This window comes from Spermophilus citellus (genome assembly GCF_964194105.1).
Source record: "Spermophilus citellus genome assembly, chromosome: 4".
Lineage (NCBI taxonomy): Eukaryota > Metazoa > Chordata > Mammalia > Rodentia > Sciuridae > Spermophilus > Spermophilus citellus.
The window spans coordinates 147,717,661-147,744,395 of NC_138185.1; the positions used below are offsets into that span (position 1 = coordinate 147,717,661).

The window sequence follows — 26,735 nt, forward strand, 5'->3', positions numbered from 1 at the left end:
ATTTTGACCCCCCTACCAGTTAGGTTTCTTTGGGGCAGAAAAAATGAGTTATATTATATTGTTATGGCTCCAGAATGGCTTCTACAATTTTAAGAACTCAATTAACAATTTTGTTAACAAATTAATTCAAGGAAACTTTGTTGAGTTTCTGCTATTATTAGGCATTTTATTGGGCACTGGGGATATAAGCCGTGATGTCTAGTTCTAATAAAGTCCACATTTTAGTGTGGGGAGATAGAAATCAAGAAACAGAGCAAATGTATTTCCAATGGAGATAGGTTATTTTAAGAAAAAGAAGTTGAAAGAAATAGATGACAATGGTAGCAGGGGATGATGGTTTTTTGAATAGGATGGTCTGGGAAGGCTAAACTTAAGGTGAATTTTGAGAAAATCCAAGGAAGAAAGTGAGGGAGTTTGATCTGTGAGCAAGAAAACAAGACAGTATTCAACTGAGTGTAGAAACACTAAACAAATATGATTAGAGTACCAGTTCAAGGGGATGCTACCAAGAAAGGTAAGAAGATTTGGGTTCAGAAGTGTGCCTGGAGATACACTATTGAAAGACATGGCTGACTCAAAACAGATTTGAATATCCATGGTCTGTTCGGGTTAAAGATGTTTCAAATTCCAGGATTTTTTTTACTTGGTTGCTAAAAGCACTATTAATGAGATATTTACATCCTTTGATATATTGTGTTCACAATCAACATGCAATTTTTATACTTAAGAGTTGAATTAGTTAGGATTAGTCACATCCTTCAATGCACTTTTATAAAAATGTTCCAAATGGTTCTGCATTCACTAATTCATCTCCTTTCTATTCTAGCATGAATCTATTAGCTCTTATAGCTGGTGTTTACTTCTGTTTGTTGAGCAATAGCTAGTTTGACATAGAGAAAAGAGACACTAGTTGGCTTCAACCTTTTATTTGGAGATCCTTGCTCTCTAACAGAAATGTATCTCAGCTCATGTCCATAAGGTTATAATGGGCTCACTGGGAGAGGTTGTGGAATGGACATACATTGATTAGAAGGGATACTATGATGCTTAAATCATAATGAGAGAACCTAAATTTTCTGTACTTGAGATTTAACTGAATAGTGTGTAGTAAGTGTCCCCACATGCTTTTGATGACCATAGTAAAACTGATATGCTTAAACTAGCGACAGCTAGCAGGAGTGCATGTTAACAGTGCAAAGAAATAGCAGAATACAACAATTACTAATAGGGCATTATGTAAAATTGTGGATGTGTAACCGACGTGATTCTGCAATCTGCATTTGGGGTAAAATTGGGAGTTCATAACCCACTTCAATCTAATGTATGAAGTATGATATGTCAAGAGCTTTGTAATGTTGTGAACAACCAATAAAAAAAAAAAAGAAATGTGATAAGGAAGAGACAAGAGCGGAAGGCACGTGAGTTTCATGGGTATTGTATTTGAATGAGAAATCCCCCTTCACATTTGCTTGGAGTCAGTGTAAATTGACCTCAATCTTAAGGGAAGCATATCGAGCCTTTGAGAAGAAGACTTTGGTGTTTTCTGGGTGGTTCTTGGATGAACGTTTGTTAATCAAAATTTGATGGAGAAGAAAAAGATATACATAGAGAAAGAGATAAGAAGTGATTTTCTTTCAATTTCTTGGGTGTAATACAGCTTGTATATTGCCCATCCTTCCTCCTTCTCCCATTCAGGAGCTGACGTCTTATTCTTTGAGAATCCCTTTCTTCCTGCCTCACTCTTCTCAGTTCAGTATGCTGAGGATCATTTTCTCCCTGCCTTGGGTCATTATACCTGCAGGTATAATCCACAATATACCTGTCTGGAAATATCAACCTGTACCCTGCAAATATGCACAATTAAATGTGTCAATTAAATATAAAAATATATTTTTATTTTATTTATTTCTCCTTTATTTCTCTGGTGGATTTTGGAGAAGGCAAACGATGCCTGCTAGTATTGTCTTGTTGCATCCAGACATTGAGTACAGGAATTCCCCAGGTCTCCCAAGCATTCCGAACCTCCTCTCACAAACTTGCCCCAGGTGTACTTTTAAAATTACTTAAAATTAATTTTAAAAATTATTCTTCCTCTAGCCCAATGGATATAAACACTCTCTCCAGGATTCTTATCATACTTAGATGATAGTTTTTAGTCTCAACCATATGCTGATTAACAGATTTAACATGCATTATCTAATATGATACTCATAACATTTTTTTGAAGACAGCTCTACCATTTTAAAATAGTTAAACAGAAGCTTAAGAAAGCCAAGTGTTTAGATTTGGTTGTGATTCAACTTGGTTTTCTTTTGTTCTATGAATTGGTGTCTAAAGGGAAAAATTATGTCTAATCTGCCAGTGGCTTCAGCTTGTCATGACTTTGTGGTTGTTATTATGACTTTTGGCCACTTTAGAAAACTATAAACATTATTCTGAGTTATTTAAATATTCCCTACTTCAAACACTATATTTGAAAATTCATTCAGAAGTTGGGCTCTATAGCTTCAATTCCAATTTATTTAGGTACAGCCAATTTTTTGAAACAATGGATACTGATTGTAAACAAAGATAATTCAAATTGATCATTGCCAGAAGGGACTTTCAAGGTAACAAGCTACTTTAGCAAATAATTCCTGAAACTATTTTAGCAAAAGAGTTTTTGAAAAAAAAACCCATGTAAGGGCAAAACTCAAGATCCCTCTCTTTCCTTGCTTCTTAAATAGATCCATAGGAGAAGCTCGTATTGACATTAGGGTAGATTTGATCCCTCTCTTTCCTTGCTTCTTAAATAGATCCATAGGAGAAGCTCGTATTGACATTAGGGTAGATTTGAACTCTTGCATGGTTCATAGAATATGGGAGTTGGATCCCTTTCAGATGTCTCCTTTGGTTAGATTCTACAACTTGATTCAGGATCCTCTCTATTAAAGACTTGACCATTTTAGCAGAGCTGGCAGAAACCAGCTAGTATGTCTCTCGCCCAAGCTGACAAAGGCAGCAAAGCAACCCACACAGTTTCCTAGTGTCCACCAGTTGCTGCAGAGGGCAGGTGACTTGGCACTAATACATTTCTGAGTAGCACTAGCCAGGTTCTTTTACTGCTGTCCTCATGTTCTGTGACTTCTCCAAGTGCTGACTCTCAGAAATACTATTGGTGCATATGAAAGTTTTGGACTCATGGATGTTTTCATATTTTACTTGGAGACTCCTTTTTAATATCTTCCTTCAATGACCTGCTTATGAAAAACTAATGTTGATTCTTCGTCACTTTGATGGCTATCCATCTAACTTTTTGAATACAATCTATATTTGGGCATGCATTTTTTTAATTAATATTTATGTTGAGATTCTGTTACTATGTGACTTTCCCAGTCAGTTCTTACCCTTTTAATTTCAGCAGTAACTTAGAAACCAGTTACCTCTGCTGTGTAACCTGTTCCAAGAAGACAGCTATTGTTAAAAACAAAAGAAATTTTTAGGTGTTTGAGGTTCAGATAAATTCTTCAAACGTAAATGTGAATCCCATTTTTCTTTCAAATCTTCATAATTCTTACATTTTCTCCTTTTCCATCATCTGCTTTCCTTTTCCTTTCTTCTCCTTCTGGAATCAACTGCCAATATAACTAACTGAGGCTCCCTTGCATCTCCAGTTTGCTTGTTGGAGCTCAAAGAATCAAGCTCTGGGTGGCCTCATTCTAAAAGGCTAAGCCCAGGGCACAGATAGGCTGTACTAGAGCTGTTGCTGATGGCTTCCCCTTCTTTGTAGCCTCCTCCAAATTAATCAAGAGAAAAAGCCTAATGAGTCTGATGCTGGTCTATTCAGGGGTTACCACCACCTGACTTGTCACCTACAGGGGCTCTTCATAGTCCTTCAGGAGTGATGATCAATATACCTGCAGGTGAAAATAAAAGCTCTTCCAAAGCATCTCCTACAATAATCATTTTTCTCTACTATCATTTATCAATTGTGTGACATTATAAAACTGTGGAAGCTCACTAAAACTGTTAGGTTAGTTTTCTAAACTATTTATATGATATTGAGAAAAGTATGCCCCTGAGGTTGTGGGATATATTTGAAGGTGCATATAACAAAATTGAAGTGACTGTCCTCAAATTATACTCAAGGTATAATAGTTCCATGAGAGCACTGGGTGGAAAGGAAGTTGTTCTGTATACATTGGATAAAGACCTTTACCAAATACTTTGAAGAGTTACAATGCTTATGATATTATTGAACATTTCACAAATTGCTTTCTTTTGATGTAATACAACATTTGCTTTATTCATATTATTAATTCCTCCTTTCTTATTTGCTTCACCTGGAGTATGTCTAGAATCATATACTTGAAAATTTGGAGACCATGAGTAGAAGTGGTTTGTCTTAATATAAGCAACTGATAAATACTCAGAAATAGTTCTTGTTATTGAAATAAATGAAGTAGGCTTCAGGGCTGCCATCAGCATATACAGAACATAAGTGTTTATGTGGTTTGAAAAAAAAACAGTCAACTTAAAAAAAAACTTAAGTTTTGTTAGTGGTTGAGGGGAGTGTGTAGAGACTAGAAATCATCCACTGAGTAGAAGCTATTTTTATTTATATTCTTATAAATAGTTCATGTCTTAAAGTATATCAGACAACTTTGAAGTTAAAATTTTGTTATTTCAATATTTTAATTTGGATTTCATTATATTAAGTGGCAATAATATGAAATATGAGGTGTAAAAGTTTTGCTGGGACACAGATAGTCTGAGATATGGAAAACCTAGTTAATTATTGTTTTCAAAGTTGATTACAGAAGAAACACACACACCTTTATAAACAGCCAAAAATACATTCAACTAAATACCACAATTTTCCATCTCATTTCCCTTTCTTTTCAGAAATATAAACGACTATTGAATGAATGAAACTTAGGAACCCAACGGGAAACCATAATTAAAATGTCAGGGAAACACCACCATCGTACAACTACACTGAAAATGTTTTGGGCAAGGTTGTGAATCAGGTGTTTTTCTAATGAAAATACTTTGTTTGAATGATTGTTAACATTTTATTCTGTGAAATACAAAAACAGAAAACCAAAAATTAAATCTGCCTTAAGATAGCTGGGTTAATCAAATTTTTGTCACTGTGACAAAATGTCTACAAAATTAAAAGAGGAAAGATTTATTTTGACTCACAATTTTAGAGGCTTCAGTGCATGGTCACCGGGCCTCATAATTTGGGCCTTTGGCAAGACAGACTGTCATGGCGGGCAGCATGTGATGGAGGAGAAGTGCTCAGCTCATGGCAACCAGAAAGCACAGAGAGAAAGGAAGGGTCTGGGAATAAGATATATTCTTCTAGGCCATGGGCCCAGTGATTTATTTCTTCCAAGTAAGCCCTACCTAGGAAGTTTCTACCACTTCCAAATAGTCCATTCAATTATGAACCCATCAATAGATTAGTTTATTGGAACCCTTGTGATCCAATCACTTCCCAGTACCCACCTCTGAATTGAACATAGCTGCATTGGGATTACACCTTCAACACATCAGTCTTTGGGGGGATACTTTATATCCAGATAATAGCAACATCCCTTCCTTTTTGAAACCCCTCAGAAAGCTTTTTCTCTCAAAGTCTAGACAACCTCAAATCCTTTCTTCTTTCTTAAAGGAAGACCAATTATAGTTGTATCTTGCTTTCTAATGAAAGTGCATTTCTGTCAGCTGTAATGCAGCTCTATAAATTGCATCTTATTTTGGTGTGTTTGATAATATTTTTGAAAGTTAATGAAGGACTGATGACCAGGATTAAAATAAAAAATATTATCAAACTAACAATTGTGATTATATACACTTTAAAGAAGAAAAGATATTTAAAGAAGATTATTATAATTCTTAAATATGTCTGAAAGCAAAAACACTGAAATAGAATATGGCCTCAAACCTGTCATGGCACTAACTTTAACAAGGAGAGTGATATCTTGATGAGTGCCTAGCACTTTACATTTAGTGCATCGATTTGGGGTAAAAAATTGCTATTCAATTCCTAATCTGTATTGTGGGTGCCATGTGACCTCCCATTTAACATCTAGCTAAGGTTATTAATTTTTTTGTTTTGAAATCCTTACAGTAAAACTATATGTTTTTTGAAGGTGGAGTGACAAGATCACACCAGTATGGCTGGACATTTTTCATACAGAAATCTTTCCTCTATTTTGGTAACCAGTGAACAACAATACATGTAGCATGAATTTGGAAACAGGATAGGACCTATACTACATTTCTAATTCTGAAATACAAACTCTGCCTTTGAGAAACTGAGTTCTATATGAATTTTCTGAGACAATGTTATTTCTCAAACAAGGCGAATCCATCATTGTAAAGAGTAATATTTAAGATACAAGGGGATTTATTAACAGCTCCCTGACCAAAATTATTAAATTCTCTAGAAAATGTTCTCCACCATGTCTGATTAGGTAGGTTGAGAAGGAATTCAGTTAGCTATGATGTTTGATTTATGTTTTATGAGCAATATTTCAGTCCCAAAGACTTTTCTGAGGGCAGCTTTCATTTCCTTGTTCCTCAGGCTATAAATTAGAGGATTACAGAGGGGTGTTATCACAGAATAAAATAAGGTAATGATTTTCTGCACTTCCACTGGGTGTCTGGATCCAGGGCTAACATACATTACCATAATAGAGCCATAAAACAGGAACACCACAGCTAGATGAGAAGCACAAGTAGAGAAAGCCTTGTGTTTGCTTGCTGCTGAGGGCATCCTGACCACAGCTAGAATCACCAGAGCATAAGAACAAAGAATGAAGAGAAAAGTGCCAATCATGAAGAAAGCATTGAAGGCAGAGTAAATGAACTGGGTGGTGGAGTCTTCAGAACAGGACAGCATCATCAGTGGGACAGGATCACACACAAAATGGTTGATGATATTTGGTCCACAATAGGGTAACTGTGAAATGAGAACAACTGGGGTTATGAAGAGGATGAACCCACATGACCATCCAAAGATGACGAGGCCAGTGCACAGCTGTCTGGTCATGATGCGTGGGTAATGCAGGGGACGGCAGATGGCAAGGTACCTGTCAAAGGCCATGATGCAAAGGAAGAAGCCCTCATCACAACCAAAGGAGAAGAAGAAGTAGAATTGTGCAAAACAGCTCACAAAAGAGATGGACTTGCTTGAGGAGAGAAAGTTGGCCAACATGTTGGGGACGGTGGAGGTGACATAGCATATTTCCAGCAGAGAGAAATTGCCCAGGAGGATGTACATGGGGGTGTGAAGGCGCTGGTCTCCCCTCACAGCACAGGCGATGGCTGCGTTCCCCATCAGGGTCAGAGTGTAGGTCATGGAGAAGAGCCCAAAGTAGAGGAGCTGCATTTCTGGGCTGGAGGGAAAGCCCATGAGGATGAAGTGGGTAACAGAGGGTGTGTGTTCTTGGTTGGACCCGTTCATTGGTGTAGAAGTCACTGAGATCACAGAGGTTATTGTCATTTAATGTTGAATATTGTTTTTTTCCTGGAAACACCAAATTACTTTATTATTATTATTATTTTCCTTGCATAGGTGCATTATAATTATATATAATAATAGGTTCACTATACCATGTTCATATTTTCCTTGCATAGGTGTATTATAATTATATAATAATAGGTTCACTATACCATATTCATATATGCCCATAATATAATTTGGTCACTCTCGTTCCCCAGTACGTCCCTTCCCCTGACTTCTTGCTTTGCTCTACTAATCTATTATTGTTATTATTATTTTAATTAGTGCATTATAGTTACATACATATGTAGGATTCATTAAGGTACATTCTTTTAAATATAATTGAATTAAATAATAAACAAGTTTCTGTTGAAAGCAATAAGACAGTAGTCTCCACCATCTTTTCCTCAAGAGTAAGATTTTATTTTGTAAATTACAGATAATAATACAAACAAAAAACATACTGTGGCAAACTGAAACAAAGCCAGAATAAGGAGGTGCAAACTTTATAATTTGGTAGGTTGCTTCATCTCCATTTTTGTAAGTTGCTATATGTTTACCACATAGGGCCAGTATATGAGAAGTTCTTTCTAAAGCATGATATAAGAATAATTTATTAAAATTGGTCATATTGATAATGGTAGTAAGAAAAGAGTTACATTAAAACAATTCCAAAAGTCCTGACTCTAGGTAATAAAATGAATGAAGCTGGGCATATTCTTCTTTTTGCCTTTTTGTGGTATTGTAAAATGGTTAGAAGGACTTTTCAGGGATAAAATATATGGTTTTTATATGATATTCATTGCATGTTTGGTGTTTAAGAAGTATTTTTTGTCTATTAAGACTGGTGATTTCAGCTGCGTGGTGTGGGGAAGAGTCCTGCACTTTTGTACCTGAGATTCTCTGGTTGAAAATTTTGATTCATGGTGCTGGGGTTGTGGCTCAGTGATAGAGTGCTCGCCTTGCACATATGAGATTCTGGGTTTGATCCTCAGCACCACATAAAAAAATAAATAAATAAGTGAAATAAAGGTATAGGGTCCAATTGCAAGTAAAAAATAAATTTAAAAACAAGAAAATTTTGATTCATTCCCACGTGAATGTGAAAATGAGATCTGCTACTGCTACTTGCTACTAGAAGATAAATTTCTGTGAGTGACTACAATATATAATGTGAACAATTTTGCTGCCAGAGAGCTAGCCTGTAATCCCAGTGATTTGGGAGTCTGAGGCAGGATGATTGCAAGTTAAGACCAGCCTACCCAATTTAGTGAGAACCCTGCCTAAACAAACAAATAAAACTTGTGTGGACATGTAGCTCAGTGGTAAAACACTGCTGGGTTCTTTCCTTAGTGCCAAAGCAAAGCGAAGCAAAAACAAAGCAAAAATACCATTGTGAAATGGACAGAAGTTGTGTGGTTTTTTTTTTTTTTTTTGTGTGTGTGTGTGTGTAGTTTCCATATTATTTTCTTAACAGCTGATTTCTGTGCTTATTCTTTTGCATCCTTTTGGTATAAAAACACTTTAGTACTTGTTACAGCCATTGTAGTTCTTTTCTGTTGAAACAACCTTGAAACATGATTTCTTGCTTCACTCACTTGCGCCACCCCCTCACAGTCTGTTGTCACAGAGATGAAGTTTAACTCTTATGTGCCTTATTTGCTTAGGACCCTGCTCTTGGCTATCACATTTAGTATTTAAAGTGAAGTTACTGTTGTTGGTACAGTAACTGTGTAACTGTGGGTTCCTTTGTAACTGTGGGTTCCACAGCTGTGTTTTCAATAAACTGCAGATGGAAATGTTAGAAAAATTTGCATCTGTGTTAAGCATAGATGTTTTTCCTTTTCATTTTTCCCCAAAGGACACAGTATAACAACCATTTGCCCATTTACATCATATTAGGTATCATAAATTATGTCTAGTTGACTTAAAGTTTATGGGAGAAAGTGGATAAATTATGTGCAAACACTACATTTTCTTCAAGGGACTTGAATATCTGGGGATTTTTGTGTCCATGGGGCATTCTGTTTAGTTTTTCAATCACATCAAGATAGGTGGAAAATTATAGTAATATGACAGATGTTATTTCCCAAATAACAAGAGTCTTTTGTTTGTTTTGATGGATATGGATTTTCCATTGATTGGATGTGATCCATATAGTAAGATTAAAACAAAATCCTTACTTAACGTTTTATTATCCTGAATTACTGTATGATTTTTTCTCAGGGCAGAATGTTGTACAGAACTGGAGGAAGTGTGAATGTCATTTTATTCTGGAGACAGCAAGGTGAATCTTGCCCATTTCCAATCAATTATTAAAAATGAAAAACACTACCTTCAAGTTTAAATTATACACATTTAAATTATACTCCTTTAAATTATAAACCTTTAAATTATACACATATATTGTGATTATATGCATAGACAGAGAGAAGGCAGAACTTGATGTTAATATGAGACAATTAATATTAAAACGTTTCAAAGATTTCTTTATATGTGGGATTCTTACATATGATTAATGTTGCAATCTGTTATCGAAGCAAATATTCACTTAGTTGCCCCACAAGTCTTAGTAGGTATTCAATTTTTTTATAACTCATTTGATGAAAAATTTAAGTCATTTTGTTTTAGTCCTTTATATTCTGTTCTGTTTCCTAATTTCTCAGGATACTACTGCAGCTACTTTACTTACTTCATTGACATTGAAACCCTACTACCATCATATATTAAATAAAAGACAATACTCGCCCTGCTTGAATCTTCTGTTGTAATGTTTCTCAAGGATACTAAAGTTGCAATCCAAAGAAGGTCATATAGTAAACCAATAAAAAACCCACAAAGATGCAAAATGGGTTTGTCTTCTAAAAATGGGTAGTTTCACATAAAACCCAAACATATTAAACTAGTGAAACTGATAGCACAGATAAGAAATTAGAGTGGAATCAGAGATTTCCATGTTTCCTCCATTGAACCAGCAAGATAATATTGATAATAAATCTACCTCTAAAAGTTACACATTTTCACACAAAACCCCCCAGGCCTCTTTGTAAACAATACTCAATAATATTTTAAAATGATAAGGAAGCTAGAGAAATATGTTCCCTAGACTCTGAAACATAAAGAAAATTAATATTTTAAGCTTCTGTGTCTGAATTTTGTTTGAACCAAATATTTACATATTCAGAGCAAGAAGAAAGCACTTGTCAGTAAATTCACTGATACGCAGCAGTTGACATTTGTTGTTGTATGGTATGGAAAATTTTAACTCACGAGGTGGCATGTGCTGAGAAGAAAGTTCTGCGAGCGAAATAAAATAGCACCCCAGAGGGTGAAAAGCATGTGAGGGGCTTCTGAGTATAGGACACTGCAGTTTGTAACCTGCTATGAGTTCTGAAGAGTAAATTTGAAAAGCTTTTTTTGCTCTTTGTTTCAATACTCATGTTTATGGTCAAGATAAAAGCCCATTTGAAGGTAACCTTTTCTGTTTATTAACTTACATCATGGTCTTTTGAGATTCGAGAACCCTTCCCTTGTTATTATTAAAGTACTTCTTCAGCACATAAGATACTTTTGTAATTTTAATTATTCACAATGAAATCCTAAGCCCAGCCATTCCCTGAGGAATATAGAGCTTGTAGAAATAGGCTCTTACCTCCTCTTGTGCTTTAAATAACCAGGTATTGCAAAAGGTTCCTGGGGAATAATTAAAGAGAAATAAAATTTGTGGTAATAGCTACAATAAGAAGATCTACCATTTGATTCCCTGAATCTTTGGTGAAGGACAATATATCCTCTTCCCAACATTAAGAGTTCTCAAATTTGTTGTTCAAACACATGTCAGTTTCATGATGACTATCATTGGAAAGGTGGCATTTCAGGTACTAAGACTGAATCTGTGTCATTGAATGTACATGTATGGAGTGCTTATCAGATATTGTGACTGTATTTCTGGAAATGAAAGAGAAAAAATATCCTGTCTACACAGAGAAGTTCAATTCAGCTCAATTGAATTCAGTTCAATTCAGTTCAGTGTGTATGTGTGGTGGGGCAACATAAAATGAAGAAAATTACTAGAATAAGTAAATTATGTATATGTATATTTCATTGGAGAAAAATGAAAGATGGAGAGGGTTGGGGATTGCAGTAGGGATATTGGTCTTATAAATTTAAATAGAGTTTTAGCCAGACTTGAAAACGTGGAGGAACAGACCCATGAGGACATGGAGAGCATATGTCAGGCAGAAGGAACAGTCGTTGCTGAAGACTAGAGAGAGGCATGCATCTGACATGGGAGAGTAAGGAGGAAGACTGTGTTGCAGCAACATTAACCAAGTACATGGCCCCTTTCTGATGCTGGCTGTCCTTTCTCCTTTTTTAGGGTATGTGTATTTCACTGTTCTTTTCACTCACATTTTTGTTTTTTACAAGTTTTCCAGATTTCAACATAATTGATTCTCTTATAGGACCTATTAAACATCAAACAACATCTGCCAAGTATTCTCTGAATTCACTTTAATTTTTCTGATTATAGCCATTGACATTCTGCAGCCATAATTCTGAGTTTTAATCTATTTTTATTTATATATGACAACAGAATGCATTACAATACTTATTACATATATAGAGTGCAATTTTTCATATCTCTGGTTACATACAAAGTATATTCACACCAATTCATATCTTCATACATGTACTTTGGATAGTAATGATCATCACATTCTACCATCATTAATTGTCGCTCCCTGCGACAAGGGTATGTGGGAGACAGGCAGGATCAGCCTGTCGTCTCCGATGCACCAGCTGTCAGAATCGCCTGCCGACAGAGGTAGTGAAGCGCACTAGACCAGCTAGTGTCTCCGGGGCTGAGCGAGAGGGTAAGTGTCAGCGACCTGGCCCACCACCCAATCTGGCCCAGAATCACACGGAGACAGGAGATGAGTCAACCATGAAGGTGCAGCAATCTCAACTTCATTGTGTCAGGGACAAGGTTATATAGTGATAGGAGGGGGTAAGAAGAGACAGTAATGAGAACCAATAAGGAGCAGTTACATCACTATCACTACGGGGCCTAGGCAGATTTCAGATTAAACCATTAGGCGGGGCTAAGGTGAAAAGCCAGCGAAATGCGAATCCAGCCAGGTCACATATTCGGAAATGCTCTGGTAGAACCATGAGGCTACCTCAGCCAACACCCAATAATGGCCGCAGTCCCAAGGGAGGTAAAAGGTCCCAACAATTAATTACCCCATGCCCCCTCCCTTCCCCTCCAACACTTCTGCCCTATCTAGAGTTTATCTGTTCCTCTCATGCTCCTGCTCCCTATCCACTATGAATCAGCCTCCTTATATCAAAGAAAACATTTGGCATTTTATTTTTGTGATTGGCTAACTTCACTTAGCATTATCTTTTCTAACTCGATCGATTTACCTGCAAATGCCATGATTTTCTTCTCTTTTATTTCTGAGTAATATTTTATATTGTGTATATATGCCACATTTTTTTTATCCATTCATCTTTGGAAGGGCATCTAAGTTGATTCCACAGTTTAGCTACTGTGAATTGTGCTGCTATAAACATTGATATGGCTATGTCCCTGTAGTATGCTGTTTTTAAGTCCTTTGGGTATAGACTGAGGAGAGGGACAGCTGGGTCAAATGGTGGTTCCATTCCCAATTTTCTAAGAAATCTCCATACTGCTTTCCGTATTGACTGTAGCAATTTGCAGTCCCACCAGCAGTGTATGAGTGTATCATTTTCCCCACATCCTTGCCAACACTTATTGTTATTTGTATGCATAATAGCTGCCATCTGACTGGAGTAAGATGAAATCTTAGAGTGGTTTTGATTTGCATTTCTCTAATTGCTAGTAATGATGAACATTTTTTCATGTATTTGTTGATTGATTGTACATCATCTTCTGAGAAGTGTCTCTTCAGTTCCTTGGCCCATTTATTGATTGGGTTATTTGCTTTTTTTGGTGTTTAGCTTTTTGAGTTCTTTATATACTCTAGTGATTAATGCTCTATCAAATGTGTGAGGGGTAAAGATTTGCTCCCAAGATATAGGCTCTCTATTCACCTCACAGATTGTTTCTTTTGCAAAGAAACGTTTTAGTTTGAGTCTATCACATTTATTGATTCTTGGTTTTAATTCTTGCACTATAGGAATCTTATTAATGAAGTTGGGGCCTAATCCCACATGATGGAAATTAGGGCCTACTTTTTTTTCTATTAGACACAGGGTCTCTGGTTGTATTCCTAAGTCCTTGATCCATTTTGAGTTGAGTTTTGTGCATGGTGAGAGATAGGGGTTTAATTTAATTTTGTTGCATACGGATTTCCAGTTTTCCGAGCACCATTTGTTGAAGAGGCTATCTTTTCTCCAATGCATGTTCTTGGTGCCTTTGTCTAATATAAAGTAATTGTAATTTTGTGGGTTAGTCTCTGTGACCTTTATTCTGTACCATTGGTCTACCAGTCTGTTTTAGTGCCAATACCATGCTGTTTTTGTTACTAATGCTCTGTATTATAGTTTAAGGTCTGGTATAGTGATGCCACCTGTTTCACTCTTCCTGCTAAGGATTGCTTTAGCTATTCTGGGTCTCTTATTTTTCCAGGTGAATTTCATGATTGCTTTTTCTATTTCTATGAGAAATGCTATTGTGATTTTCATTGGAATTGCATTAAATCTATATAGTGCTTTGGGAAGTATGTTCATTTTGATAATATTAATTCTGCCTATCCAAGAGCAAGGTAGATCTTTCCATCTTCTAAGGTCTTCTATGATTTCTTTCTTTAAGTTTCTGTAATTTTCATTATATAGATCTTTTACCTCTTTGTTAAGTTGATTCCCAAGTATTTTATTTTATTTTTTGATCCTATTATAAATGGGGTAGTTTTCCTCATTTCCCTTTCTGAGGATTTGTCACTGATCTACAGAAATGCTTTTGATTAATGGGTGTTGATTTTATATCCTGCTACTTTGCTGAATTCATTTACTAGTTCTAGAAGTTTTATGGTGGATCTTTTTGGGTCTTCTAGGTATAGAATGATATCATCAGCAAATAGTGCTAATTTAAGTTCTTCTTTTCCTATGTGTATCCCTTTAATTTCTTTCATCTAATTGCTCTGGCCAGTGTTTCAAGGACTATGTTAAATGTAGGTGGGGAAAGAGGGCATCCCTGTTTTGTTCCAGTTTTTAGAGGGAATGCCTTCAATTTTTCTCCATTTAGAATGATGTTGGCCTGGGGCTTAGTGTAAGTAGCCTTTAAAATGTTGACATATGTTCCTGTTATCCCTAGTTTTTCTAGTGTTTTGAACATGAAGGGGTGCTGTATTTTGTCAAATGCTTTTTCTGCATCTATTGAGATGATCATATAATTCTTATCTTTGAGTCTCTTGATGTGATGAATTATATTTATTGATTTCCTTATGTTGAACCAACCTTGCATGCCTGGGATGAATCCTACTTGATCGTAGTGCAACTCTTTTTGATATGTTTTTATATTCGATTTGCTAGAATTCTATTGAGAATTTTTGCATCTATGTCCATTAAAGATATTGGTCTGAAGTTTTCTTTCTTTGATGTATCTTTGCCTGTTTTTGGAATCAGGGTGATATTGGCCTCATAGAATGAGTTTGGAAGTGCTCCCTCTTTTTTTATTTCCTGAAATAAATTCAGGAGTATTTGTATTTGTTCTTCTTTAAAGATCTTGTAGAACTCAGCTGTGTATCCATCTGGTCCTAGGCTTTTCTTGGTTGGTAGAGTTCTGATGACATCTTCTATTTCTTCACTTGAAATAGATCTGTTTAAGTTGTGTATATCATCCTGATTCAATTTGGGCAAATCATATGACTCTAGAAATTTTTTGATGCCTTTGATATTTTCTATTTTATTGGGGTCCAAGTTTTCAAAATAATTTCTAATTATCTTCTGTATTTCTATAGTGTCTGTTATGATATTTTATTTCATCACATATATTAATAATTTGAATTTTCTCTCTTCATCTTTTCATTGGCATGGCTAAGAGTCTGTGAATTTTATTTATTTTTTCAGAGAACCAACTTTTTGTTGTGTCAATTTTTAAAATTGTTTCTTTTGTTTCAATTTCATTGATTTCAGCTCTAATTTTAATTATTTCTTGCCTTATACTGCTTTTTCTGTTAATTTGTTCTTCTTTTTCTAGGACATTGAGATGTAAAGTGAGGTCATTTATTTGTTGACTTTTTTCTTCTTCTAAGGAATGAACTCCATGCAATTAACTTTCCTCTTAGAACTGCTTTCATAGTGTCCCAGAGACTTCGATATGTTGTGTCTATGTTCTGATTTACCTGTAAGAATTTTTAAATCTCCTCTTTGATGTCTTCTGCAACCCATTGTTCATTCAGTAGCATATTGTTTAATCTTCATGGGTTGGAATAATTTTTATTTTTTATTTTGTCACTGATTTTCAATTTCATTCCATTATGATCTGATAAAATACATGGTAGTATCTCTACTTTTTTGTATTTGCTAAGAGTTGCTTTGTGGCATAGTATATGGTTTATTTTAGAGAAGGATCCATGTGCTGCTGAGAAGAACATGGTTCCACTTGATGCAGGTTGAAATATTCTATATATGTCAATTAAGTCCAAGTTATTGATTGTATTATTGAGTTTTATAGATTCTTTATTCAACTTTTGTTTGGAAGATCTATCCAGTGGTGAGAAATATGTGATAAAGTCACCCAAGATTATTGTGTTGTAATCAGTTTGACTCTTGAACCTAAAAAGAATTTGTTTTATGAACATAGCTGCACCATTTTTTGGGGGGGGTGTACATATTTGATTGTTATGTCTTGTTGGTGTACGGTACAAAAAGTAATTTCCACCTTTATCCCTTTTGATTAACTTTGGCTTGAAGTCTACTTTATTTGATATAAGGATGGAAACCCCTGCTTGCTTCTGCAGTCTGTGTGAGTTGTATGATTTGTCCCAACCATTCACCTTCAGTCTGTGTATGTTTTTACCTATCAGATCAGTCTCCTATAGGCAACATATTATTGGGTCTTTTTTTCTACTCCAATCTGCTAGTCTATGTATTTTGATTGGTGAGTTTAGGCCATTAATATTCAGGGTTACTATTCAGACATGGTTTGTATTTCCTGCCATATTTGTTTATTTTTGTTATTTAACTTGACTTGATTTTCTTCTTTGATTAGTTTTTCTTTTAGGGTACTGCCTCCCTCTGCTGATTTTCATAGTTTTTTTTTTTGTTGTTGTTGTTTGTTTGTTTCCTCTTCATGGAATATTTTTCCAAGGATGTTTTGTAGTGTTAGTTTTCTAGCTATAAATTCTTTTGTTTATCATGGGAGGTTTTTATTTCATCTTCAAATCTAAAAATTAATTTAGCTAGATATCAAATTCTTGGTTGGCACCCATTTTCTTTCAGCACTTGATATATGTTGTCCCAGGACCTTCTAGCTTTCAGGGTCTGTGTTGAAAAATCTGCCATTATCCTAATTGGTTTCCCTCTATATGTAATCTGATTCCTTTTTCTTGTGGCTTTTAAAATTGTCTCCTTATTCTGTATGTTGGCATTTTTATTATAATGTGCGTTGGTGTGGATCTGTTGTGATTTTGTACCCTCAGCATCCTGTAGGCTTTTTAAATTTGGATTTATAATTCATTCTTTATGTTTGGAAAATTTTCTGATATTATTTCATTTAATATATTATTCATTCATTGGTTTGGACCGCTATATGTTCCTCTAACCCAATAACTGTTAAATTTGGTCTTTTTATTTGATCCATATTTTTTTGATGTTCTGCTAGTGATTTCTTACCATTATCACTGTGTGGTCTATATTGTTTTCAAGATTATATATTTTGTCTTCATTGTCTGATGTCGTATCTTCCATGTGGTCTACTCTATTGGTGATGCTTTCATTTGAGTTTTAATTTCATTTATTATTTCTTTCATTTCAAGGATTTCTGTTTTTTTCTCTTTTTTTTTTGCACCACTATCTGTCTGTTGAGGTGATCTTTTGCTTCCTGTATTTGTTTATGTAACTCCTTGTCAAAGTGATCTTTCACTGCCTGTATTTGCTCTTTTATGTCTTCCTTGAGTTCACAGAACATTTTAACCATGTATATCCTAAACTCCTTCTGTGTCATTCCTCCTGCCGTGGCTGCCAATGATTCTAATGATGTGGTATCTTCATGTGTTTGGGGCATTTTCTTCCCTTGTCTTTTCATGTTGCTTGTGATCTTCTTTTCCAGCTCTGTGTGTCTAGATTGTTATTATTTTTACCCTATAGGTTTGTAGTGCTCTTGTAGGGTTCCAAGACCTCCCCTTTGTGTTAACTGATCCCAATATCAACAATATACCACCTATGAAAAATTCATTGCTGTTAAGATGTTTACAGTTTAGTCTCGATGTATAGAAATGTTAGATTCAATTATTACCTAAAATATAATCAGTAGTTTTGTAAAAAGGTTCACAGTTTCTGACAGTGGACAATAAACTTGGGGTGGGGCTTAGGACAATATGCTGAGGAGACAGGATGTGATCATATAGAGCTAATATATCTTAGGAAGTATGAAGGAGAAATCTAGTGAAGAGGGTTAGTAGCAAGAGAACAAACAGGAAGTAATTAGGGTAGTCAAGTATGTGGGATGACAGTAGAGTACATAAAACAAACACACATATGTTTTTAGAAAAATATAGATGTTAAAACAGGAAAATTTGGAGGGGAAAAGAAAAATGAAAGGATAAAAAGGAAAAAAATGAAGGGCTTATATAACACCTCTATATTATATTATTCAGATGACTCAGTCCTCAAAGTCCTATTTTATGCAAAGTTCTTGGCTTCACATATGTTGGGGATGTGAGGGCCGGAGGATGGAAGGGTAGAAGAGAAAAAACCAACCAACCAACCAACCAACCAACCAAAAACTCGAAGGAAGAAGCCAGGGTTCGAGCTAGCTTTAGAAATCCGTATCTTTCCTGCTTCTCTTCTCATCCAGTAGGTGGCGTCTTCTGTTGTAAACTGGTGTCTCTGCCCTCCGGTGGTGGAGGAAACGAGGGTGGGAAGACTGGTCCTGGTGCTGGGTGCCTGGATGCAAGGAGTGGCACCCACTAGCCCCTGCAGAAAGACTGTACCTCATGAGTCTCTTTTTGGGACTGCTCGCTCATATACCGTGAGCGCCAGGTACTATCTCCCTCTCTTGTGTGGAGATTTACCAGTTCCTGATCTCTCTCTCTCCCCTAGCAGTTCCCAATTGAGGAAACTCTCACTCTGGGGCGCCCGTGGTAGCTACCTGGTCGCTCTGCATATCTGTGTTGGTCAACTACTGTGTTGGGTTACTGCCACTGGGGAGGGGGGAAGGTTGGAAACCTGGTACCTGGCCACTGGAGATCCGTTCTGGGAACTTCCCCCAGCTAAATGGTGAGAGTGTTGAGTCAAGATGGCTCAGAGGTGTCTGGTGAGGTGAGAGGAGCCTGGTGTGGTGGGGGGAATTGGGCAATGGCATTGTGCTGTGGGTAGGTAGCTGCTGAGTGACTTGCATTGGAGTGGAGCAAAGTCTTGGCAATCTGTAGATGTGGTGATAGGAGATTTTGCTAAGGCACTCGCCAAGTCATGCATGAACTGGAACTTCAGGCTTTGGATCTTGCTCGAATGCCCAGACCCCCACATGGGGTCACAGTCCTGGTGATTTCCGCAGAGAGCAGCTCGCTAGAAGATCTCTAACACTTTTAGAGATGTAGTATTCCAACTAGGCGAGACCTGCAGAACTGGAGGCGAGAGGCACAGGGTGGCTCACTCCCCTCCTGCCATCATGTTTTTTCTCTCTGGTTTTATGAAACAGCCTGATTTAATGAAGAAACATTGGAAGTTGGACTCTGCAGAGAAAATTAATTCATCTTTGACCTCAAGGAGATTACAGTATACCAAATCACTTGAATCAGAAAAAAAAATAGGTACTCTATCTTAACAAAAACTCCACTCAAGAGCTAAATTTCAGATCCTATTCATTTTTAGCAATTAAGTAAATACAGCATCACCCACTGAGGATAAGGATGGGATGTCTTGGGGAAGTTAATATTTATAGAGAGGAGAGAGGAGGATGGGTTTCTGAACCTTCCTTCTTCACTGAGTGATTCCCTTCAGTACCTTTTACTCTTCAACTTTTATGCAAGTTGGTCCCAAGCCACAAGGTGGCAGAATGATCCTCATAATTTCTTGAGCAAACTGATGGAAGTCCCGGGCCTGTAAGTTCCTACTCATCTGCCTGAGCTACACACTGTTGGCTGGGAGAAATTTAGAATAATTATCCACAGTCGCATCACCTAGATCACTAGGTTCCTTCTGTCACCCAACTCCAACCTATTCTCCTTTCAATGCTAACTCAAGGATACTGCAAATTTACACTTTGGAAGACATCTTACAGCCTTTGGGGTTTCAGACTATACCTTAAAACTTTTTTATATCCTATTTAATGATCTGTTATAGAAACTGTTTATTGATTTTTCTGCCATTTTCATGGCTGAATAACTTTCTTCACATGAAGTTCTTGGTATTACAGTAATCTGTATACCTCAATATCCTTTTTAGTCCAAGATGAGATATAACTCAGGAAAATTCTTCCATAAAACCACATCTCCCCAAGAAAATGTTGCAAAGCCAAACTTTCTGAAAAAGTATCATTCTCCAGAACACTCCCATACATTTCTCCACTGCAAGTTTAAACATTGTACATTTTGCAATAACTCTTCAAGTTTCCCCACAGGCTTCTCTCTTATCATTCTCTTCTCTGTGATCTCTCAGTTGTTAGCATGACGACCCTGGCTCTGAGGCATTTGCAGCAAGCTCTTTGGCTTCTGCCTCATCACATTGTCTTTGGCCTGAGTCAGTGAAACAGGGAGAGCTTGAGTCAGGTAGCCTGAATGTGCCAGGATCATCCTAGCTCATTCATTGCCCAGTAAAACCAAGTGTTCCAGTGGAGTGGCAAAAAATCAAAAAACAATTGAGCAAAAATAATTCCTTCCTTTGGGACCAAAGTCACTTACTAGCAGAGCTAAGGGCCCCTGGTGGACACTAGGTCCTGCTTGGGTTTCTGGATGTGACTATGGGGCAGAAACTGGCATTTGATAGTAATTGGAATAAAGTGGTCCACCTGCAGTGGGTGCCGGCTCATTTTTCTGCTGAGATCAGGTTTGGAAGCATCCAGGCTGGTGGAGAGCCAGGCACCTTTGTGTTTGGGTTGCCTCTACTGCCATTTATGCCTCCCCTGAGCAGGTGTGAAACTCTGAGTCTTTCCTGTTTCCTTTTGTCATTTGAGAGAAGGAAAAGAGACTCACAGAGCTCTTCATTTAGTACTGAGCTGGGAGGAGTCATGTGCCATTATTTGTAGTCAGATTTGATTTTTATCATTCTGATGCTCTCTCCACTCAATATATTGTACCAAATTGAAACTAATTTGCAATAATAGTGAGTTTAAGACCTGTGTATTTAAGACTTCTTAGAGAGTCTCCCTGCCTTTGAATTAGTTTTCATAGTTTTATATTTTTTTCAAGTCAGAGAGTTTAATACTCAAATTTCACATATGGGACAGTGGTAACACTTTGATATATCATGGTAATTGCCTAAGCCTTGCACACAGGACAGGGATTTTAAACAACTATCTTTGTAGGGTTTTTATGCTGAAAAAGTCTTGATACTTATAGTCAGCTCAGGTTACTCTCCATGCCCTCCACCTCCCTGTTCCTGTGTCTACATGTAGTTTTAGAGCAATGATTTATGAAGGCTTTGCCTTTTTTGGATATCTTGGAAGAATTATTATTTTAACAAATACATCCTGATTATATATAGAAATGGAACTACATGTTCCATGTAAAATATGTCAGAAAACCTATCAGCAATAAAATGATGACATAACCATTTAATAGTGGAGGTTATCTCTAGACTAGATGGAGTCTTACATTTATAGTTAGACTCATCTTTGTATTTAAATATAAAATTGACTATTATGTTTATATTTTAGTATTAAAAACTGGTTTGTTAATGTGACAACAATAACTCAATGTCTCTGTTATGGGCAATTTTCTGAATGATCATCGATATAGCAATGAACAAAATGGATAAAAGTCCCAGATTTGCTTACTTGACATTTGCTCTACTTGACTGACATTAAGTAAACTACATAGATAATGGGTAATGGGTTTAAATGGAGAAAAATAATAAAATATAAAAATAATTTAAAAATAAAAAATAATAAAAAGACAAGTTTAGGTGAGTGTGTGTGTAGAAAATGTCAGGGGTTCAACTTATTCAATCTCCCTACAGTTTTATTAAGGTTCAATGTTGAATAATATTCCACTCTATATATTTATCACATTCTAACTTTTTTTAAAAAAAATTAACTAATACACAAAACATAAATACACATAACATTCATTTCCACACTTCTGCTATAGCTTTCCCTCTAGTTGTGAGGCTCACCCTCCCTTTGGCCATTAAACATTAAAGTTCTGTGAGGCTGGATTCCAGACCCTCAAATTTTATTTTTTTAAATTTTTTAATTTGATACACATGACAGTACAATGATCTTGACATATCATACATTTGAAGCAGATGAGGTATAATTTCTCATTTTTCTGAGTATACAGGTTGCAGAATCACATTGGTCATGCAGTCACCTATATATATATATAGCAATAATAATGTCTATTTTATTCTGCTGTCCTTCCTTTACCTCTTTCCCCTCCCCTCCCATCACTTCTCTCTACCCAATCTAATGTGACACACTTTTTTTTCCCTCACATTGTCATACATGTATTCTGTATAACGATGAGGGTCTTCTTCCATCTTCCATGCAATTTCCCTTCTCCCTCCTTTTCCCTCCCACCTCTCTTCCCTATTTAGTGGTAATCTTCTCATATTCTTCCTCCCTACCCCATTTTGAGTCACCCCCTTATATCAGAGAAGACATTTGGCATTTGTTTTTTAGGGATTGGCTAACTTCACTTAGCATAATCTGCTCTAATGGCATCCATTTCCCTGCAAATGCCATTATATTATTATTTTTTAGTGCTGAGTAATATTCCATTGTATGTAAATGCCATTTTTAATCCATTCATCCATTGAAGGGCATCTAGGTTGGTTCCACAGTCTAGCTATTGTAAATTGTGCTGCTATAACATTGATGTGGCTGTGTCCCTGTAGTATGCTGTTTTTAGGTCTTTTGGGTATAGTTCGAGAAGGGAAATAGCTGGAACAAATAGTGGTTCTATTCCCAGCTTTACAAGGAATCTCCACACTGCTTTCCAAATTGACTTCACTAATTTGCAGTCCCACCAGCAATATATGAGTGCACCTTTTCCCCCGCATCCTCGCCAGCACTTGTTGTTGTTTGATTTCATAATGGCTGCCATTCTTACTGGAGTGAGATGGTATCTTAGAGTAGCTTTAATTTGCATTTCTTTGATTGCTAGAGATGGTGAGCATTTTTTCGTGTATTTGTTGATTTATTGTATATCCTCTTCTGAGAAGTGTTTGTTTAGGTCCTTGGCCCATTTATTGATTGGGTTATTTTTTTTTTTTTTTTTTTTTGTTGTTGTTGTTGTTGTTTAACTTATTGAGTTCTTTGTATACTCTAGAGATTAGAGCTCTATCTGATGTGTGAGGAGTAAAAATTTGTTCCCAGGATGTAGGCTCCCTATTCACCTCACATATTATTTCTCTTACTGAGAAAAAACTTTTTAGTTTGAATTCGTCCCATTTGTTGATTCTTGGTTTTAACTCTTGTGCTATAGGTGTCTTATTAAGGAATTTGGGGCCTGACCCCACGTAGTGGGGATTAGGGCCAACTTTTTCTTCTATTAGACACAGAGTCTCTGGTTTGATTCCTAGATCCTTGATCCATTTTGAGTTAACTTTTGTGCATGGTGAGAGTAAGGGATTCAATTTCATTTAGTTGCATATGGATTTCCAGTTTTCCCAGCACCATTTGTTGAAGATGCTATTTTTTTCTCCATTGCATGCTTTTAGCACGTTTGTCTAAAATAAGGTAGTTGTAATTTTGTGGGTTGGTCTCTGTGTCCTCTATTCTGTACCATTGGTCTACCAGCCTGTTTTGGTGCCAATATTATGCTGTTTTTGTTACTATTGCTCTGTAGTATAGTTTAAGATCTGGTATAGTGATACCACCTGTTTCACTCTTCCTGCTTAGAATTGCTTTAGCTATTCTGGGTCTCTTATTTTTCCAGATGAATTCCATGATTGCTTTTTCTATTTCTGCAAGGAATGCTGTTGGGATTTTGATCAGAATCGCATTGAATCTATAAAGTGCTTTTGGTAATATGACCATTTTAATAATATTAATTCTGCCTATCCATGAGCGAGGTATATCTTTCCATCTTCTAAGGTCTTCTATTTCTCTCTTTAGGGTTCTGTAGTTTTCATTGTATAGTCTTTCACCTCTTTTATTAAGTGGATTCCCACGTGTTTTATTTTTTTTAAGTATATTTTGAATGGGGTAGTTTTTGTCATTTCCATTTCAGAGGATTTGTCACTGATATACAGGAATGCCTTTGATTTATGGGGTGTTGATTTTATATCCTGATACTTTACTGAATTCATTTACTAGTTCTAGAAGTTTCTTGGTATAACTTTTTGGGTCTGCTAGGTATAGGATCATATCATCAGCAAATAGTGCTAGTTTAAGTTCTTATTTTCCAATAGTTATACCTTTAATTTCTTTCATCTGTCTAATTGCTCTGGTTAGTGCTTCCAAAACTATGTGAATAGAAGTGGTGAGAGAGGGCATCCCTGTCTTGTTCCAGATTTTAGAGGGAATGCCTTCAATTTTTCTCCATTTAGAATGATGCTGGCCTGAGGCTTAGCATAGATAGCTTTTACAATGTTGAGGTAAGTTCCTGTTATCCCTAGTTTTTCTATGTTTTGAACATAAAGAGATGCTATATTTTGTCAAATGCTTTTTCTGTGTCTATTGAGATGATTATATGGTTCTTATCTTTAAGTCTTTTGATGTGGTGAATTACATTTATTGATTTCTGTATATTGAACCAGCCTTGAATCCCGGAGATGAATCCCACTTGATCATGGTGCACTATCTTTTTGATATGTTTTTGTATCTGATTTGCCAGAATTTTATTGAGGATTTTTGTATCTATATTCATTAGAGGTATTGGTCTGAAGTTTTCTTTCTTTGAAGTGTCTTTGGTTTTGGAATCAGGGTGATGTTGGCCTCATAGAATGAATTTGGAAGTACTCCCTCTTTTTCTATTTCCTGAAATAGATTGAAGAGTATTGGTATTAGTTCTTCTTTAAAGGTTTTGTAAAACTCTGCTGTATATCCATCCGGTCTTGGGATTTTCTTGGTTTGTAATCTTTTGATGGCTTCTTTTATTTTCTCACTCTATACTGGTCTGTTTAAGTTGTGTATATCCTCCTGACTCAATCTGGGAAGATCATATAACTTAAGAAATTTATTGATGCCTTCACTATCTTCTATTTTATTGGAGTATAAGGTTTCAAAATAATTTCTAATTATTTTCTGTATTTCTGTAGTGTCTGTTGCAATATTGCCTTTTTCATTCCATATGCTAGTAATTTGGGTTCTCTCTCTTCTCTTCATTAGCATGGCAAAGGGTCTGTCAATCTTATTTATTTTTTCAAAAAAACAAATTTTAGTTTTGTCAATTTTTCCAATTGTTTCTTTTATTTTGATTTCATTGATTTCGTTTCTGATTTTAATTATTTCTTGCCTTCTACTGCATTTGCTGCTGATTTGCTCTTCTTTTTCTAGGACTTTGAGATGTAGTGTGAGATCATTTATTTGTTGGCTTTTTCTTTTTTGGAGGAATGAACTCCATGCAATGAATTTTCCTCTTAGTACTGCTTTCATAGTGTCCCATAGATTTTGATATGTTGTGTCTGTGTTTTCATTTATCTCTAAGAATTTTTAAATTTCCTCCTTGATGTCTTCTGTAACCTATTGTTTATTCAGTAGCATATTGTTCATTCTCCAAGTGATGTAGGAATTTTTCTTCCTTGTTTTATTGTTGATTTCCAATTTTATTCCATTATGATTGGATAAAATGCATGGTAATATCTCTACTCCTTTATATTTACTAAGAATTGCCCTATGGCATAATATATGGTCTATTTTTGTGAAGGATCCATGTGCTGCTGAGAAAAAAAGTGTATCCGCTTGATGATGGTTGATATATTCTATATATGTCAATTAAGTCTAAGTTATTAATTGTGTTATTGAGTTCTGTAGTTTCTTTATTCAACTTTTGTTTGGGATATCTGTCCAGTGGTGAGAGAGGTCTGTTAAAGTCACCCATGATTATTGTGTTGGTGGTCTCTTTGTCTTTTGAACTGGAGAAGAGTTTGTTTGATGAACATAGCTGCACCATTGTTTGGGGCATATATATTAATGATCGTTATGTCTTGTTGGTGAATGATTCCCTTTATCAGTATATAGTGTCCTTCTTTTCCCTTTTGAGTAACTTTGGCTTGAAGTCTATTTTATTTGATATGAGGATGGACACCCCTGCTTGCTTCTGAGGTCCATGTGAGTGATATGATTTTTTCCAACCTTTCACCTTCAGTCTGTGTATGTCTTTTCCTATCAGATGAGTCTCCTGTAGGCAGCATATTGTTGGATCTGTTTTTTAAATCCAATCTACTAGCCTATGTCTTTTGATTGGTGAGCTTAAGCCATTAACATTTAGGGTTAATATACTTCCAGCCATGTCTGTTTATTTTTGTTATTTAACTTGATTTGTTTTTCCTCTTTGATTAGTTTTTCCCTTTACTGTGCTACCTCCCACTGTTAATTTTCATTGTTGTTTTTCATTTTCTCTTCTTGTAATGTTTTTCCCAGAATGATTTACAGTGCTGGTTTTCTACCTGCTAACTTTTTCAACCTTTGTTTATCATAGAAGGTTTTTATTTCATCGTCAAACCTGAAGCTTAATTTTGCCGGATACAAGATTCTTGGTTGGAACCCATTATCTTTCAGTGTTTTAAATACGTTGTTCCAGAATCTTCTAGCTTTCAGCATCTGTGTTGAAAAATCAGCCATTAACCTAATTGGTTTACCCCTAAATGTAATCTGCCTCCTTTCTATTGTGGCTTTTAAAATTCTCTCCTTTTTCTGTATGTTGCACATTTTAATTATAATGTGTCTTGGTGTGGGTCTCTTGTGGTTTTGTACATTCAGCGTCCT

General features: G+C 36.0%; 1 protein-coding gene across 1 annotated transcript; it reads right to left on the minus strand.

Annotated features, from left to right (window-relative positions):
- Positions 1 to 6,481: 6,481 nt before the first annotated feature.
- LOC308648245 (olfactory receptor 11G2-like) lies at positions 6,482 to 7,456 on the minus strand (the record flags this gene model as incomplete). Its single annotated transcript, XM_081292901.1, has 1 exon — positions 6,482 to 7,456. The coding sequence occupies one exon, from the start codon at positions 7,454 to 7,456 to the stop codon at positions 6,482 to 6,484; it is 975 nt and encodes a 324-aa protein (XP_081149027.1).
- Positions 7,457 to 26,735: the final 19,279 nt, after the last annotated feature.